Raw genomic sequence first — 14,724 nt, forward strand, 5'->3', positions numbered from 1 at the left:
GCTTGATTCGTTGCGCCTTCCAGTTCCAGGAAGCTAGCGGCTCGCCACACACAGTCCAGCGCATGCACTCTAACAGAGTTTACATGCCCGACCCATAAATCAGGCGCAGAGGCTCTTTCAGACGACAACCCGCGCATTCATGGCGTGGGTCACCTGTCAAGGGCTGATCCCCTTCGCGTATGACAAACCATCATTGTCGGCACTACCGTTTGCTTCGGAGTCTCGTACAGGGTTCGCAATTACCCCGCTTGTGCGTTTGTATGGCCGCCTTATTTGCGTTCTGAGGTGGCCGCTTCCGCAGCTCGGGCTGCTGTACAAGGCGTGCGCAGGAAGTGTCGATAACCTTCCGCGATAAGATGCAGTCCGTTGTCACGCAAATTGCCGTTGACGCGAGAGCGGAATCAAGACGCCAGTCTTGGGGGTGGCACGACCAAACTTTGCTGTCACATTTATTCACGCTTTGTCGGTCATATAGGGCAGCGCCTACTCTGAAAGTGGACGAAATGGACCGTGAGCTGTTTTCGGAGAACGAAGCCCGACTACCGCCGCGAACCTCCTGATTGAACAATCCGGACGTTTTGTTTCTTTGTGTGTGCTTGTGCATGTGCCGCGGTGCTCGAACACTGCGCCTCCGATGAAGAAAGTAGCGCGATGCTTGGCGAACGAAGCTCTTATCCTTGCGTCCATCCCATTGGTTTCCTCACATCAGTCAGCTCAACATGAAGTTAACACGCAAAGAGAATAGCAAAAAGAACCCGTTTACCAGGATTACAGCACAATTGTTGCCAAAGAACAGTGCGGCGACAGTCTAAACGTGAAACCGTGGACGAGAACTGCACGGCTTCCTCCATGGGCAAGAAAAAAATGGACTCCCGGCTCATCTCGACACTGCTGCTTCTGTTGGCTCTATTCTGTGACATCAGCAACGCTTTCCTCATTCCTTTTTTCGGCGGCCCTCTCACTGCACCGAATCATGGTAGGCAAACGCTGTAGTGACGTTGAAACGTGTTGCCGTTTAGCAGCAGCCATAGAGTTTCCTACAAAAAAAGCACCACCTGGAACTCTGTTAGTTGCAACCATATGAAGGAAACAGCTAGACGATGAAGCCCAAGAAAGCATAAAAGAAATTGACTGATGAGTTTAATTGAAAGAAAATAGTATGTATTACCATATTTCTATTGAAATGAAGAAATAATTAACATATATGTTTGATTGAACAGAATAATAATATTTTTTCGTCTGCTACGTTTATTGAAATAATTAAATAAAAATTATCAACACAAAAGCTTTTTTGGAGATGATTACTGAGGTTAAGGCGATTAGTAATCTATCTTATGATGGGCGTGTAATTCGTGATATGTTTCATATGCTATGATCATTATGAAGAAGAACGGCACATATCCAGTGGCCTATACCCAGTGAGCCAAATTGGCGTGAAATGAAAACGGTTAGATCAGGGCATAGATACCGCAAAGTGGCTGACCTATCCTAAGAGTGCTAATCGCATTCACATTTATTCACTTCAATTAGACGCAACATTTAATTTCCCGCATGCTTTTTTTGAATTCGCTCTGGCTCCTTTAAATGGTTGTAACGAGCAAAGGAACCGAGCCCACCCGGGTCCACTTATTCTTGTCATTAATTAGAGTCAACTATGGCGCAGCCATCGCTCAGCTGACGTGGACACGATGGTTAGTACATTAGATTCGTCTTATCTTGGTGTTTGTGGCTTCGGACGTTTTTGTGGCGTTACCTATTACGCTTCATCCCTGTAAATTTCCAAGCAAATATATTTTTCCTAAAGGCAGCAGGGCAATTAGTCCCTGCGCACACGCGTAAACATTAAGAATTGGGGCGTTTATAAGCGCGATGTATTGCTTAAAAGTAGCACTGAGAAAGTCACAAAGCCGTCTGAAGCCAAAAGGACGACTTGTATAGGCAAATTCATGGGCTTCCCAGCATTTCTGTGCTGGTGGAAGGGCGGACATTTAGTTCTAGTAGACGATAGCATCAGAGTTATTTCCAACAATTGTTTGTGTGAAAAGAAAGAGTTATGGTGATGGCGTTGTGTTAATAATAAATACGTATCTAAGAGCCACAAAAGTTTGAAGCGCATTAAAGGCTCATCTTGATGAAGCATGCGAGTTGCCACTCATATTTCAAGCATAACAAAAATTCAAGCAGTGCATAAGACACGTAGCCTGCTGACAGAGAGAACTGTGTGCGATCTTCCTTACTTAGAGCTGCTGAAGCTGGCAGGATCCGCGACGGGGTATCGAACTCCGTTACGTTCTTCGCTGGTGCAATCCTGTTTACGCTTGCGGCCATTACTACCGTTAAGTGAAATGCAAGATCACGTTCATTACATGTTAATGTGGGATACATATTAAGCATTGTTGATATTTTTTGCTGGGATTCCACAAATACTGCGTTTAAGATCTCTATAATCTGGAGAACGTGGTTATCGATTCATTAGAAATCCGCTATAAAGTATTTGGACAAAAATGCGTTAGAGTTCTGTGGAAAGATTTATTTCAAGCCTTAAAATAATAATATTTATGCTAGCGACGCTTTAAATGCAGGGATGGCACATCTAAGGCACTCGTGCATGTCGAATATATGCAGGGTGTCCCAACTATCATGTACCAATATTTAAAAACACACAAAAGCCACGTCGCTGGACAGAACCAAGTAATATTGTTGGCCCTCGCTTGGAGATACTCAGATTATGTTTTTGCATTCTGCCTAATTACGTAATTAGTCTTAATTAGTTATTCAACTTGTCAAATATTACATTTAGATGAAAAGCGTCGATGAGAAAATTGTAGAGCCACATGAAAAACCCTTGATACAGCTTTCTGTTGCTCAATACATTGCTTTCTGTTGCTCTTTCACACTCAGAAAAAGGCCTTTATGTAATACGTATTGAGCAACAGAAAGCTGTATCGGAAGTTCTTTATGTCGCTCTACAATTGGTGCTTCTTGCGTACGTACGGTATAACATCCCTCCGCTTCCTCGAAGCTCACCGCCCAGAGGCATCATGCGCGTGCAGCTTCGTTAAAAGCTTATCAGCCATGGCTACTAGAAGCCGGAGAGGCTAGTCCACTGAAAGCCAAACGCTGGGCTTCGATCGAAATGTTCTGCTCCTCATGGTGGCGTCGCGACCTGTGGAGAGGGTTCTTCAGTGCATCAGAGGGGGTCATAACGCTAGAAGACACGTACAAGAACGAGACAACAGGACGAGCGCTTCTTCATGTGCGGTGATCGGGCCCTTTCGGTGTGCGGGCCTAGAAATACCGTTGTTTCTGGAAATAAACACTCAGTTGAAAGATAGCGTCCGTCATGTTCTCTCGTTCTTGTCCGTGTCTTCTAGCGCTATGACCCCCTGTGATGTATCTAACCAACTAACCCAAAAAAGCCATATTTTTACTCTTCAGTGCTCCTGCGGAAACACCGCGTTCCGCAGTCTCAGAGTGCCCTGACGAAAAATGTCCAAGCCCCTTCGAGCGCGCGGTGCAGCTCCAGCACCCATGACGCTCGTCGAAGAAAAGCTGCAGGTCCTGAAATCAGAGTTCTCAATCCCCTGGTAGCTTATTTGTTAACACGAACTCGCCTAGCACTGCAGAAAGGGCCCAAAAAGTCACCGAACTCCTGTAGTTGGTCTCTCTTGACGACGTCCCATAGGCAACGAGAAAGTCGTCAATGTACCGGAAAACCTTCCCAACGCTGGTGCCCAAGGTTTCCCGTAAAACTCTGCAAACTGCCAACAAGGTAGATGAGGGCTGGTGCAAGGCAAGACCCGATGCATATTCATTTCTTTTGCAGATGCAGGTGACCTTGTTGTCAAGCAGCAGGATCACTTGCACCTAGAAAAGAGAGAAATCGGCATCGGGTCTTGCCTTGAAGCAGTCCCCGACGACCTTGTATTGGCTCAGTTTGACGGAGAGCTGCGTGAAGCCTTGGACGCCAACATACTGAGGCGTTCCTTTTAGCGGCTGCCGCTTTCCGTGTTCTGGGTAGGGATGACGCAACACCACTTCATCTACTCATGTTCTGAGAAATTGAGAATGGAGAAATTATGAGAAAACCTTACCGTGAGAGCGAGAAAGAGAAGAAAGGTGCAAGCCCTGTCAGTTTCATCACTAACCACTTTTTAGTGTACTTATCAGAAGGGAGGTCCGCGGCTCTGAAATGCTAGATCTTGTTGCTGTTCAGTGTACAATAACGTAAAAGTCAGGTAGTCATTTTCTGGCCGAAACTGAGAAAACCTGATGAGGGGCAAGTTGCTAAAGTTGGTGAAGAATATGAACTGTGCTGTTGTCTCCTATTCATTCAACAGTTGGCATAAGGGTGTTTGTACATGTGTATGCGATTTCTTATATTGTGCATTCCCTCCTCGCGCCATGCGAAAGAATGTACCACCTGATCACAAAGCCTTCTACCTGCAGGAGACGAAGGTTTTGACCCGGTGGAGTTAGAAGATCCGCCAACGAATCGTGACGTGACTCTGCCGCGTGGCGTGGAGGTAGGTTGACGCTTCTTAATCTAGATCCTATGCGATTAGCGATGGTCGCGAGTGTCAGAAGTTTGAAGGAAAGCTGCGATTACTGCTTTAGTTTTAGCTCCGTTACTTCAAAACCTCTTGTAAGGCGCGCGAACCACCGCCAACGTGAGGACGGCAGAAATAACAACAGCACGGAATGAAAAAAAAAAAAACAAAAAAAAAACTGCCTACTGTCGCGAAACGAGAGATACAAGCGCATTGACATTCGAGTATGTGATTCACGCACTTCATCTGTGGGCCAGCCATGACAGCTCATCGAGAAGAGCTCGTTCGCAAACCACGCTTGCAATGACGGTACTACCCAGAGGCCACAATTTCACCTTATAAAGTATCCACTTACTTTTTGTTCGAGTAACGCCGAGTTACTATAGGACATATTATTTTGTCTTTTGTTTTCCTAAAAAGCTCCAATTATCTTATAATCAAGTATGAAAGTTCACAAATATGCTGCGTCAACTCTGTAATGTCGCGATTTCGCAAACAACTCAGTGTAGACTTGCCACCACCTACCTTTCCCTCTTCGTTTCTCTCTCTCTCTTGCCACCATTAATCTTTCCCTTTTACATAGTAATCTGGACTGTCAAGGTCGTGCTTTATGTACCGGGGGTTGTGGCTAAATAGGAGTGCCAGGTGCACATGACTGTTTCAGCTAAACTACCAGTACGTTCGCATGACATCTGCCACATTGGTAGAATTGTGTGTTTGATTTGGTTAAAGCACGTTTGCATGCATTATACGCAATTTCGTCTGGAAGAAAGTCTGAAGTGCACATCGTCTCCAGCGTTCTCACTCAGCAAATGCAGATTTTGCTGCAACGGAACAGTGGCGCCATCTCTTGCCGCTTCTCACCATAGCGGAGACAGGTGGCGCCATCATTCCGTTGCAGTGAAATCGACATTTTTAAAGGAGACGTTGCCGTAGACGACTAGCGGTTCAAGTTTACCGCGGACGAACCAAGGAACTGATGCACGCCAACGGGGTGTATATCGGGATATAATCCACCACGAAATTCTACTCCTTTGTGAAACTGGAGCGGGAACGAGCTTGAAAAGTCATTTTGAAAAGTCATGTATACGTGGCCCTCCTACTTAGGCAACATTCGGTAGAACAACAATTTGTATCTTGTGTACTGCTACAGAGTTCGAGTGACAGTTTATTTTGTGACTTTTCAGCAATATTGTTTCGCACAGTGTGTATGTGAGCGGGGGGGGGGGGAGGTGAAGATATGTTTATGGGTATTAAGAGTATAATTAAACATATTGAATGACCTGTTAGCGGTAACCGTGGCTCCCTATTTCAGGCATTGTAATAATAAAAATGGTAGAACATAAAACGTCGCATGTTCGGAAAATAAAGATACGAGTAGTCCAAATATACAGTAATAACGAGGTCCGCTTATATATAGTTCGAGAAACATTACAACACGCAGACGGAAAAAAGAGTAGTGCAAGTTGCACCGACACGCTATACGGGATCTCAAACAATCATCCTACCTTTAGGACTACAATTCAATAAAATCACACAGGAATAATGGATGTGGGCATTAGTGTTCTTATATGTTTTGTTTTTTCACTGCTTGAACTAGTGAGCACGCTACAAGAGAGACGCGTGCCTGGTGTCCACGCAGATTTTGCGATCACAGCAGCCACTCATCCATAAGATTGAGGTGGAGATCACCACGGGACGGGAGATCCAGCGCAACCTGACCAGCATGCGCGAGCTCCTGGTGGTCGAGTTGGAGAGAACGAGCAGCAGTCCGGAGCGGATAGAAATCCAGCACCGGATCAGCAGGATCGACATACTCCTCACTCAAGTGCGCACCAGGTACGAGCGTTTCTTTACATGCGAGAACACATTATAAACGTAGAAGAAGAATGAAAGTGTATGTTTAACGCAAATTTTGATACATGCATCAACCAATCTGTCCGTTCATCCGTCCATATCTATCTATCTATCTATCTATCTATCTATCTATCTATCTATCTATCTATCTATCTATCTATCTATCTATCTATCTATCTATCTATCTATCTATCTATCTATCTATCTATCTATCTATCTATCTATCTATCTATCTATCTATCTATCTATCTATCTATCTATCTATCCATCCATCCATCCATCTATCTGTCGTTTATCTATCCATCCATCTCTGTATCTATCTATCTATCCATCCATCTCTGTATCTATCTATCTATCTATCTATCTATCTATCTATCTATCTGTCGTTTATCCATCCATCCATCTCTCTATCTATCTATCTATCTATCTATCTATCTATCTATCTATCTATCTATCTATCTATCTATCTATCTATCTATCTATCTATCTATCTATCGTTTATCCATCCATCCATCTCTCTATCTATCGTTTATCCATCCATCCATCTCTCTATCTATCGTTTATCCATCCATCCATCTCTCTATCTATCGTTTATCCATCTATCTATCTATATATCTATCGTTTATCTATCTATCTATCTATCTATCTATCTATCTATCTATCTATCTATCGTTTATCTATCCATCCATCTCTCTGTGTATCTATCTATCTATCGTTTATCTATCCATCCATCTCTCTGTGTATCTATCTATCTATCTATCTATCTATCTATCTATCTATCTATCTATCTATCTATCTATCTATCTATCTATCTATCTATCTATCTATCTATCTATCTATCTATCTATCTATCTATCTATCTATCTATCTATCTATCTATCTATCTATCTATCTATCTATCTATCAATCAATCTATCTATCTATCTATCTATCTATCTATCTATCTATCTATCTATCTATCTATCTATCTATTCACACAAACAGAAAACCACATTTGTTATGAAGCGAAAAGAGCAACAATCTGTCATCACCAAAAACGAAGAGATTGAGGTAACTCAGAAAAGTTTCAAGTCGAAAAAGAGCAACAAGAAATTTTGTTCGCTAAAAACAAAATGTCGTATTTATGGGGGTGCTTACGACAGGTTTCGACAGGAATTCAAGGCGCAGGCTCCTTTCCCAAGCGCATCACCCCTGAACAAAGCCGAGCGCCAGGCCAGGGCACGCTTCTACCAATTTGAACCAGTGGGTGCCCGGCGGCGGTGGGAATCGAACCCATAGCCTCCCGCAGCCCTGGTGGGCACTCTACCACTAAGCCACGGCTGCGTGTCACGCAAGCCAGCGAAAGAAACACACCGCGCCCGCGGCAGCTTCAACAGAGGGGGAGAGCACATACGCCTCTAACAGCCGACGAGACCAACGGAGTCTAGACGTCTAGAACCATACACGAAGCGACGGTATCGAGAGCGAGAACATGGGCGCCGAGACACCTTCTCACCCGGCGAATCGAGAGAGAGATTACTACAGCGCAACCCAGGAGAGGCCCCGGCCAGCACGGACGTATTGGAGAAAGTGTGGCGGAAGTCACGTGCTGCTTTTCGCAAAGGATCGCTGGGACGGGTACCCCAAATGTCAACGTTGCCATAGCAACGGTGCTCCTGAAGCTCTCGCTGCTGCTCTCGGTCACTCAGAAGTAAGATAACATTTTCCCGCCGGTGTCTTTCTCACAACACTTTTTGTTCGCGAGAAAAGCTGACCTAACCGGCACCTGAAGGGAAGCGGCGGAAATGTATACCGGTGATTTTGACCACCTGGGGTCTTTAACGTGCACCTAAATCTAAGTAAACGGGCCTCGAGCGTTCTCGCCATCATCTAAAATGCGGCTGCCGCATTTGTTGCTTCATTTGTTGCGCATTTGTTGCTTCAGAATGCGGCCGCCACATTCTCGCCCAAAACTTCATAGAGTGACAGTTTTTTCCATAGTCAGACATGATTCTCTGTAAATTACCAACCCAAACGGAAGCGCCCAGGAATGAAATTGTGATAGTAGCACCGGTTTCATGAATTATGTCAGCGCGAAGCGACGAGAAAAAAGGGTGGTAAGTGTGTGTGTGGGGAGCGGGGGGGGGGGGGGGTTGCGGAAAAAATTTCGGGGGGGGGGTTTGAACCCCCCCAACCCCCCCCCTGGCTACGCCCCTGGTTCCTATTCACTTTGTACTTTACGTGTTGTACTCTTAGTGCTTGTCGTTAATTATTTCCCTGTGTTTTGTGAATACCCATCTGAATTGTATTGTGTTTTGGCTAGCCTAAGTGTGCAAGTGTGTGTGTAACTGGCTTGCGTGAAGAATATATTTAGTTGTGTTTTGACAACTCTGGGCTCCGACTCGGTTTTGGACAGCAACCGGCGTTCGCTGGCGCACCAGAGGGCCCATTACTAGAGTGTTCTAGGTCACTCTACCATTACTAATTGTCCTAGCTTTCGTGGGATTATTTTCGGAAGCTGATAAGTCGGCTTTGGAATTTGGTACGGCATCTGCGTCTCGTTCACGGGGTCTGTGACAATTAATTGTGGCCAACTGGAGTTATTTAACGTGCACCGAAAGAATTGACGCAAGCGTTCTTGCGTCGAGTGCGACAGTCGCGGCCGAAACGCTAGTCACCTTGTTACCGCGCGGATTGTCGTTGAGAGAGTGAATAAGCCGTTTGAAAATGTCGTAAAGCAGGCGGGATTTTGCCGGCGCGTAGAAGCTTATACAACGGCTGCATTCCTGGCCTTGCAAGTCTATGGATTCGACGCAAAATGAACCTGGAATAACCGCGATTAGCCATTGTGTCAAGCGCTACATTTGTATAATGAGAACCACTCCAATGAGCATTTTCTGCTATCTGGAGAAGACGAGCCGCATTCCGGCACAAACGTTTAACAGCGGAGCTATTTAAGCCGACAGTCCGTAACGTGAAAACACGAACTGGGGGTCGATCCTGGCGGTAGTGCAGAAAGGGCCGAAGCGCAATGGCACATACCCCTGTGAACTAGCGAAGCTGAGCCTAAGTCTAGCTAACCATGGTTGGGACCATTTAAGCTTAGTCACTCATCGATTTCCAATCGATAGCTAATCAATAGCTAATCGATAATCAATCAGTATTAAATAAATTCCGAAAAATGCTGGAGATATGACTTGATTGTGCTTAGCCTAGCCCAAATACATGGCCAATACCTTGCGATAACCAATCGATGGCCAATCAATAGCTAATAAATCAATAATCAGTAAATACCGGAAAATGCTGGGGATGACTTCGTAGTGCTTAGCCTAGCCCAAAAGCCAGGACTAGCTAGGTGCCCATCAGCTCCGCTGTCTCTTTAGCATTGCGCCTCCACTGCAAGCTACGCTAATTTTTTTTTTTTTTTTTGTAGACAGGTTGGAGCCCCGAGAGAGCCGGCGGTACAGGCGACCGGAGCCGGCAGGGCTGCGCGCATGCGCCGCAGTCGTAGAGCGGGCACACACGCGCAAAGTCATACATACGTGGCAGCCGCCTATCTCTCCCCCGCCATCCGGCCGCCGCACCGCGCCATCCTCGCCTTTCTTACATTTATCAGTGGCCCTGTCAATAGACGCGCGCAGAGCAGCCGGAGGGGCGAGAGAAAGAGCGCGCGTCAGCAGCCGAGGCGGAGGGACGCAAACAAGGAGCGCCGCCGGCCTAGCCCTGCTAGCCTCCCAGCAGGGCTCATCTCTAGTCGGGCGCAGCTTCCAGCAGGCTTGCCGCGCTAGCCTCGCAGCCGGGCCTAACTCTACTCAGGGGGGAAGGCGGCATAAAAGAAAGTCGACTGGCGCAAGAGAGCGGGGGCTCAGCCGGATGGGAGGATTTAGGAGGGGTCAGTGCGCTCAAAAAGACGACGATGCTCGAGCCAATGCTGATGATGATAGTTTTTACTACACGCGGACACGAACCTCGGGGACCTAGCCCTTAACAGCTTCGCTGTAAAATGTGATGTGAACGGGGCCCGATAACGCCATCGCGTTACCCTCTTAAAGGCCAAGCTTAAGCGTCCTCCAATTTTGAAGGAGCCGGATGTGGTGATAAAATCTGACAATTGTTTACTAAAGCCTAAGCATTCTTTGCCACCGGAAAGGCCATGGGTAGACGCGCATAAGCTAGGAAAAGCAAGTAGGCAAAAGTAAGCAAAAGCGAAGTCACAGCCGAGCCAAACAATGCTTACGCATTAGTAGACAATTATCAGAATTTCTGTAGCTTTTTGCTAAGGCGATGCTTTTTTCGTCTGCTACCCCGACGTTTGGTGTGGCTATGTTTCTTGCGAAGTAAACAGACAGAGCGGTCACGAGACCGATGAATCAGCTTACATAGCCATCTGTACCGATCCTACACATGTGCCGGTGAGCGCCTCTGCCCTCTACGGAATTACGCGGTGAAACAACACGTAGTGCATAAATGCTCGCACAAATGACAAATACTCACCTAAAAGCGTATGATTCTTTTAATAAAGCGAAGCTTCGTTTCGCTACCTTCCTGGGGTTTGTCGAGGCTGCTCGGTCGGTCTGTCGAAGAAGCTGCGCTGATCCCGGAGATGATATAATGAAAACAGGGCCTATTGCAAGGGCCTGCAAGTGCGTCACGTGACTGGCGTGGCGGAAGTCTCCGCGATCACGCGGGCGCTTTGGTGGGAGTGCGAGAGAAGGTATACAAAACCCAGCACTGTGAGAGTGCGTGGCATTTCCACTAATGTCATGGGACCTAATCGCATTCTCGTTGTCGCGTCTTGTCTTGAAGGCATGTATTCACTACGCTGCAAACCGTACAGCCTGAATGTGCAGACTATCAACTGTTACAAGCACGTTACCCTAAAGCCAAGCAACGCAAAACGTGTGTGACGAGAGAACAACGTGAACAGCTCCTTCCGCGCACTCGGATATGCAGTAAAATTACACGCATCAACTGTCTCTGCGCACAAAAACAATTATTGAAGCGTTTCAACAAAGCTTCACTTAAGATAGATTCCAATAACTGCGCTGAATCTTCGCCGTCGTCGTCGCCATCGTCGTCGCCGTGGGGCTACGTACATATTTAGGTATACAGGGTGTTTCAGCGAACACTTTCAAAACTTATTTAAGGTTGTGTGTGGCAGATAGCCCAATGCTAGTTAACGAGGTGGTCTACTCGAAGAGGCGGACATTAATTGCACGAAAATTGAAATGCATAATCGACTAATTAACAAAAATTCACAAATTAAGTTTTTAACTAATTACCTGATGGCCCATATTGCAATTTACAAATTGTAGCTGTGGAGTTCGCCACGCGGATCCACTTAAAATTAATTCTCAGGATGACGCCAGTTTCAGGATATTAATTCCCGAACTGTGCGGAGAAATGCATTGGCGTTCCAGTTAATTTTGTGCTTCAATGCATAAAGCGACGTTTTGCCTAACTGGCACGCCAATGCATTTCTCCGCAAAGTTAGGGAATTAATATCTCGAAACTGGTGTCATCCCGAGAATTCGTTCCAAGTGGATCCGCCTTGTGAACTCCACGGCTACAGTTTGTAAATTGCAATATGGGCCATCAGGTAATTAGTTAAAAGCTTAATTAGTGAATTTTGGTTAATTATTCGATTATGCGTTTCAACTTCTTGTGCAAGCAATGTCCGCCTCTTCGAGTAGACCAGCTCATGAATTAGAATTGTGCTATCTGCCACAGGGAACCTTTAAGAATTTTTGAAAGTGTTCGCTGAAACACCCTGTATGTAGCTATATGCCTATCCAAGCCGAACATGAGGGTTATATGGCTGCACTATGCAATTACTAAAGTTGCTAACACCAAGTCTTACGTTGCTGACGAAATTATTCCTCAGAAGTTCGAGATTCGCTGCGCACAAACAAATGTAATAAAATATAACAGCGCATGCGTTTTATCTTAAATCTTCCCAGGCTAAACTTATTTAAAAAATAAAAGTGCGAAACAATATCGGTGCTAAAACCTGAAAGTGATGTATTTGTACTGGTGCGGCTCGTTAAGGGCAGTGTAGTCTATGTTTTTTCATTGCGCTAGTTTGCCTGACGGCATCAAAGGGAAGTGCTACACATGATTGTGAAGCTATGTTTCTGGCTTCACAATTATGTGGAACACTTCGTCAGTCAACAAATGCTAACGTGCGTCCAACGTTCTCCGATTCGTTCACCAAACCACAAGTAAATAATTGCTTGGTCAAGTTTCGCCGCAAAGCATAATTTGAGCAAGAACTCCGTCAAAGTAATACAATCGGGAAGGTCCGACGTGGCAGGCCTTAGCACTTTACCAAAGGTCTCTTAAAACCTAATTCCAGTGAAGTGAAATGCAAGTGTTTGCAGGATCTCTCCATGGCAACGCGTCTCATTCGAACGAATGGCAAATACCAGTAAGCATAGTGGTATCAGTCTGAGCACGAGTTATGAAAAAAAAAAGAAATGGTGATGACAATGACTAAAGAGCTATTAAGATGGCCATGCCTAGAAAAGTTCAATGGCGGAAGGCGTGAAAGAAGGGAATTGGTTACGCATTAAGAACCGCAGGATCGTGTCCCAAGATTTGCGTTTTGGAAGTGGCCGTAAATCGCGGCAAGACTCCTAGTGTCTTTCTTGATGTCTTCGCTTTCCCATAGACTGGAACATGTCAATACATGCAAACTGCTCTGTTAGAATTAAGTCCACATTTCTATTTGTCACACTGCAGCATACGCGGCTTCTAAACTACGGACAGCTGGTAGCACGAAAGTCAAAGTTCGTAAAATGAATGGTTAACATCTGAAGAACGCTATTAGTGCGCTGGCACCTTGCTTCTTGTGTTTAGCAGGCGTGGTTTAGCAGGATATAGCAGATAAAGCAATGGCTACTCTTTTGTCGAATAATATTAGCAGCGTTCCTCATTCGCACCGGCTTATAGGTACACGAAGGTGTTCTTCAGTTAACTGAATGACATCGTTTCATTTATTTCAAATTGATTGAAAGGAAGCACGGCTCATGGCACACCGACAACTTACACCATTGCAGGTTTAGTATTGATAGAGAAGGATGATCGACTTGCTTTGAGAAATTTGACAGTGCCTTTACCTTGAGGTTTTGGAGGCCTGACTTTCTTTCCTTGTAATCTGGGGCATCATATTTTACAGAGCCGTATATTTAGACGGGTACATTGTTTAGTTTCTTGCGGTGACCGCTTTTACCGGCTAACCACTGTTACAATGTGGCCGCTCAGCGCTCAACTTGAGACATGAAACTTAAAGTTCTGGCATTGTCTGATTCTTCAACGTCGCTACAACGTCACAATAAGGTCTGTACATGCAAACCTAATATTCTAATGACTGTGACGGTATGCACATACCGTTACTTGTGCCACAATTACGTACACCTAGGAACCTTCCAAACCTACTCGTAATTTATCTCACTCCTGTTCAAGGACGGACGAGACGGAGCTGCGGTTCCGGCAATTCTTGCAGCGGGTTCAGACCGGCCAGATACGAACCGAGAGCGAGAGCCAGACCCTGCTGCAGGCCATCTGGTCCGGTTACCACAAGTCGCTGCGCAACTTGGTCCGCCACGCGGCTGGCTACCTGACGAGCATCGTTCGCGGTGTTACAGGCGCCCTGGCCAACCTGGGCATGGGTATCCTCGACTACTACCGACTCAAGTTCCAGCCACTTGAGCTCGCCGTCGATGCCCTGACAGGTCAAGGCTCCTTCCGCAAACCCATCGTCGGCATTATTGGCCGCCGATGAATGAGAGGCTACATAGTTGGCATTTAATAAAAAAATAAAGGCATTCCCGTGTTCACAGTACGGAGGCTTGGATTGTCATATGTATAGAAGACTGCTCAGAACATTACTCGGCCTTAACCTAACTCCTATTCATTACAGTCAAGTAAGTTTGTAGGTATGGCTATTCACCAAGTTTGTCATAAAGCATCAAATAGTGCGCAAAACATTACATGTCTTAACCTGATGTGCAAGAACTACCGTCAAACTAATTGGTAGATTTCGTGATTCTCCTTCTGGGAGACCAGCTTGAAAAGACGGTGGCAGGATCACAAAACAGGGAATACATTTGGCAAGAATACATTTCTTTTTCAGTCCTTTATGTCATTAGCCACGCAGAAGTGGCAGATCCAGGCACAAAAGCCTACGTGGTGTCGTTGAGTGTAGTCACGAATGGCGAACAGAATAAAAAAAAAAAAGCGAAATTAACCGTTACGACATACGGCCCCAGAGTGAAGCACAAGGTCGGTGTGACATAACCATCTTTTTATTTCCATGATTTTGTTTTTTGGTCTTCAT

The 14,724-nt window shown here is 45.6% G+C and overlaps 1 protein-coding gene across 1 annotated transcript; it reads left to right on the forward strand.

Annotated features, from left to right (window-relative positions):
* Nucleotides 1–503: 503 nt before the first annotated feature.
* On the forward strand, nt 504–14,212 carry LOC119431028 (uncharacterized). Its single transcript, XM_049657948.1, has 4 exons — nt 504–510; nt 4,450–4,526; nt 6,193–6,389; nt 13,851–14,212. Exons 1-4 carry the CDS (start codon nt 504–506, stop codon nt 14,167–14,169), a joined length of 600 nt encoding a protein of 199 aa, XP_049513905.1. The 3' UTR covers nt 14,170–14,212.
* The last annotated feature ends 512 nt before the right edge of the window (nt 14,213–14,724 follow it).

Source organism: Dermacentor silvarum, chromosome 10 (assembly GCF_013339745.2).
Source record: "Dermacentor silvarum isolate Dsil-2018 chromosome 10, BIME_Dsil_1.4, whole genome shotgun sequence".
Classification (NCBI taxonomy): Eukaryota; Metazoa; Arthropoda; class Arachnida; order Ixodida; family Ixodidae; genus Dermacentor; species Dermacentor silvarum.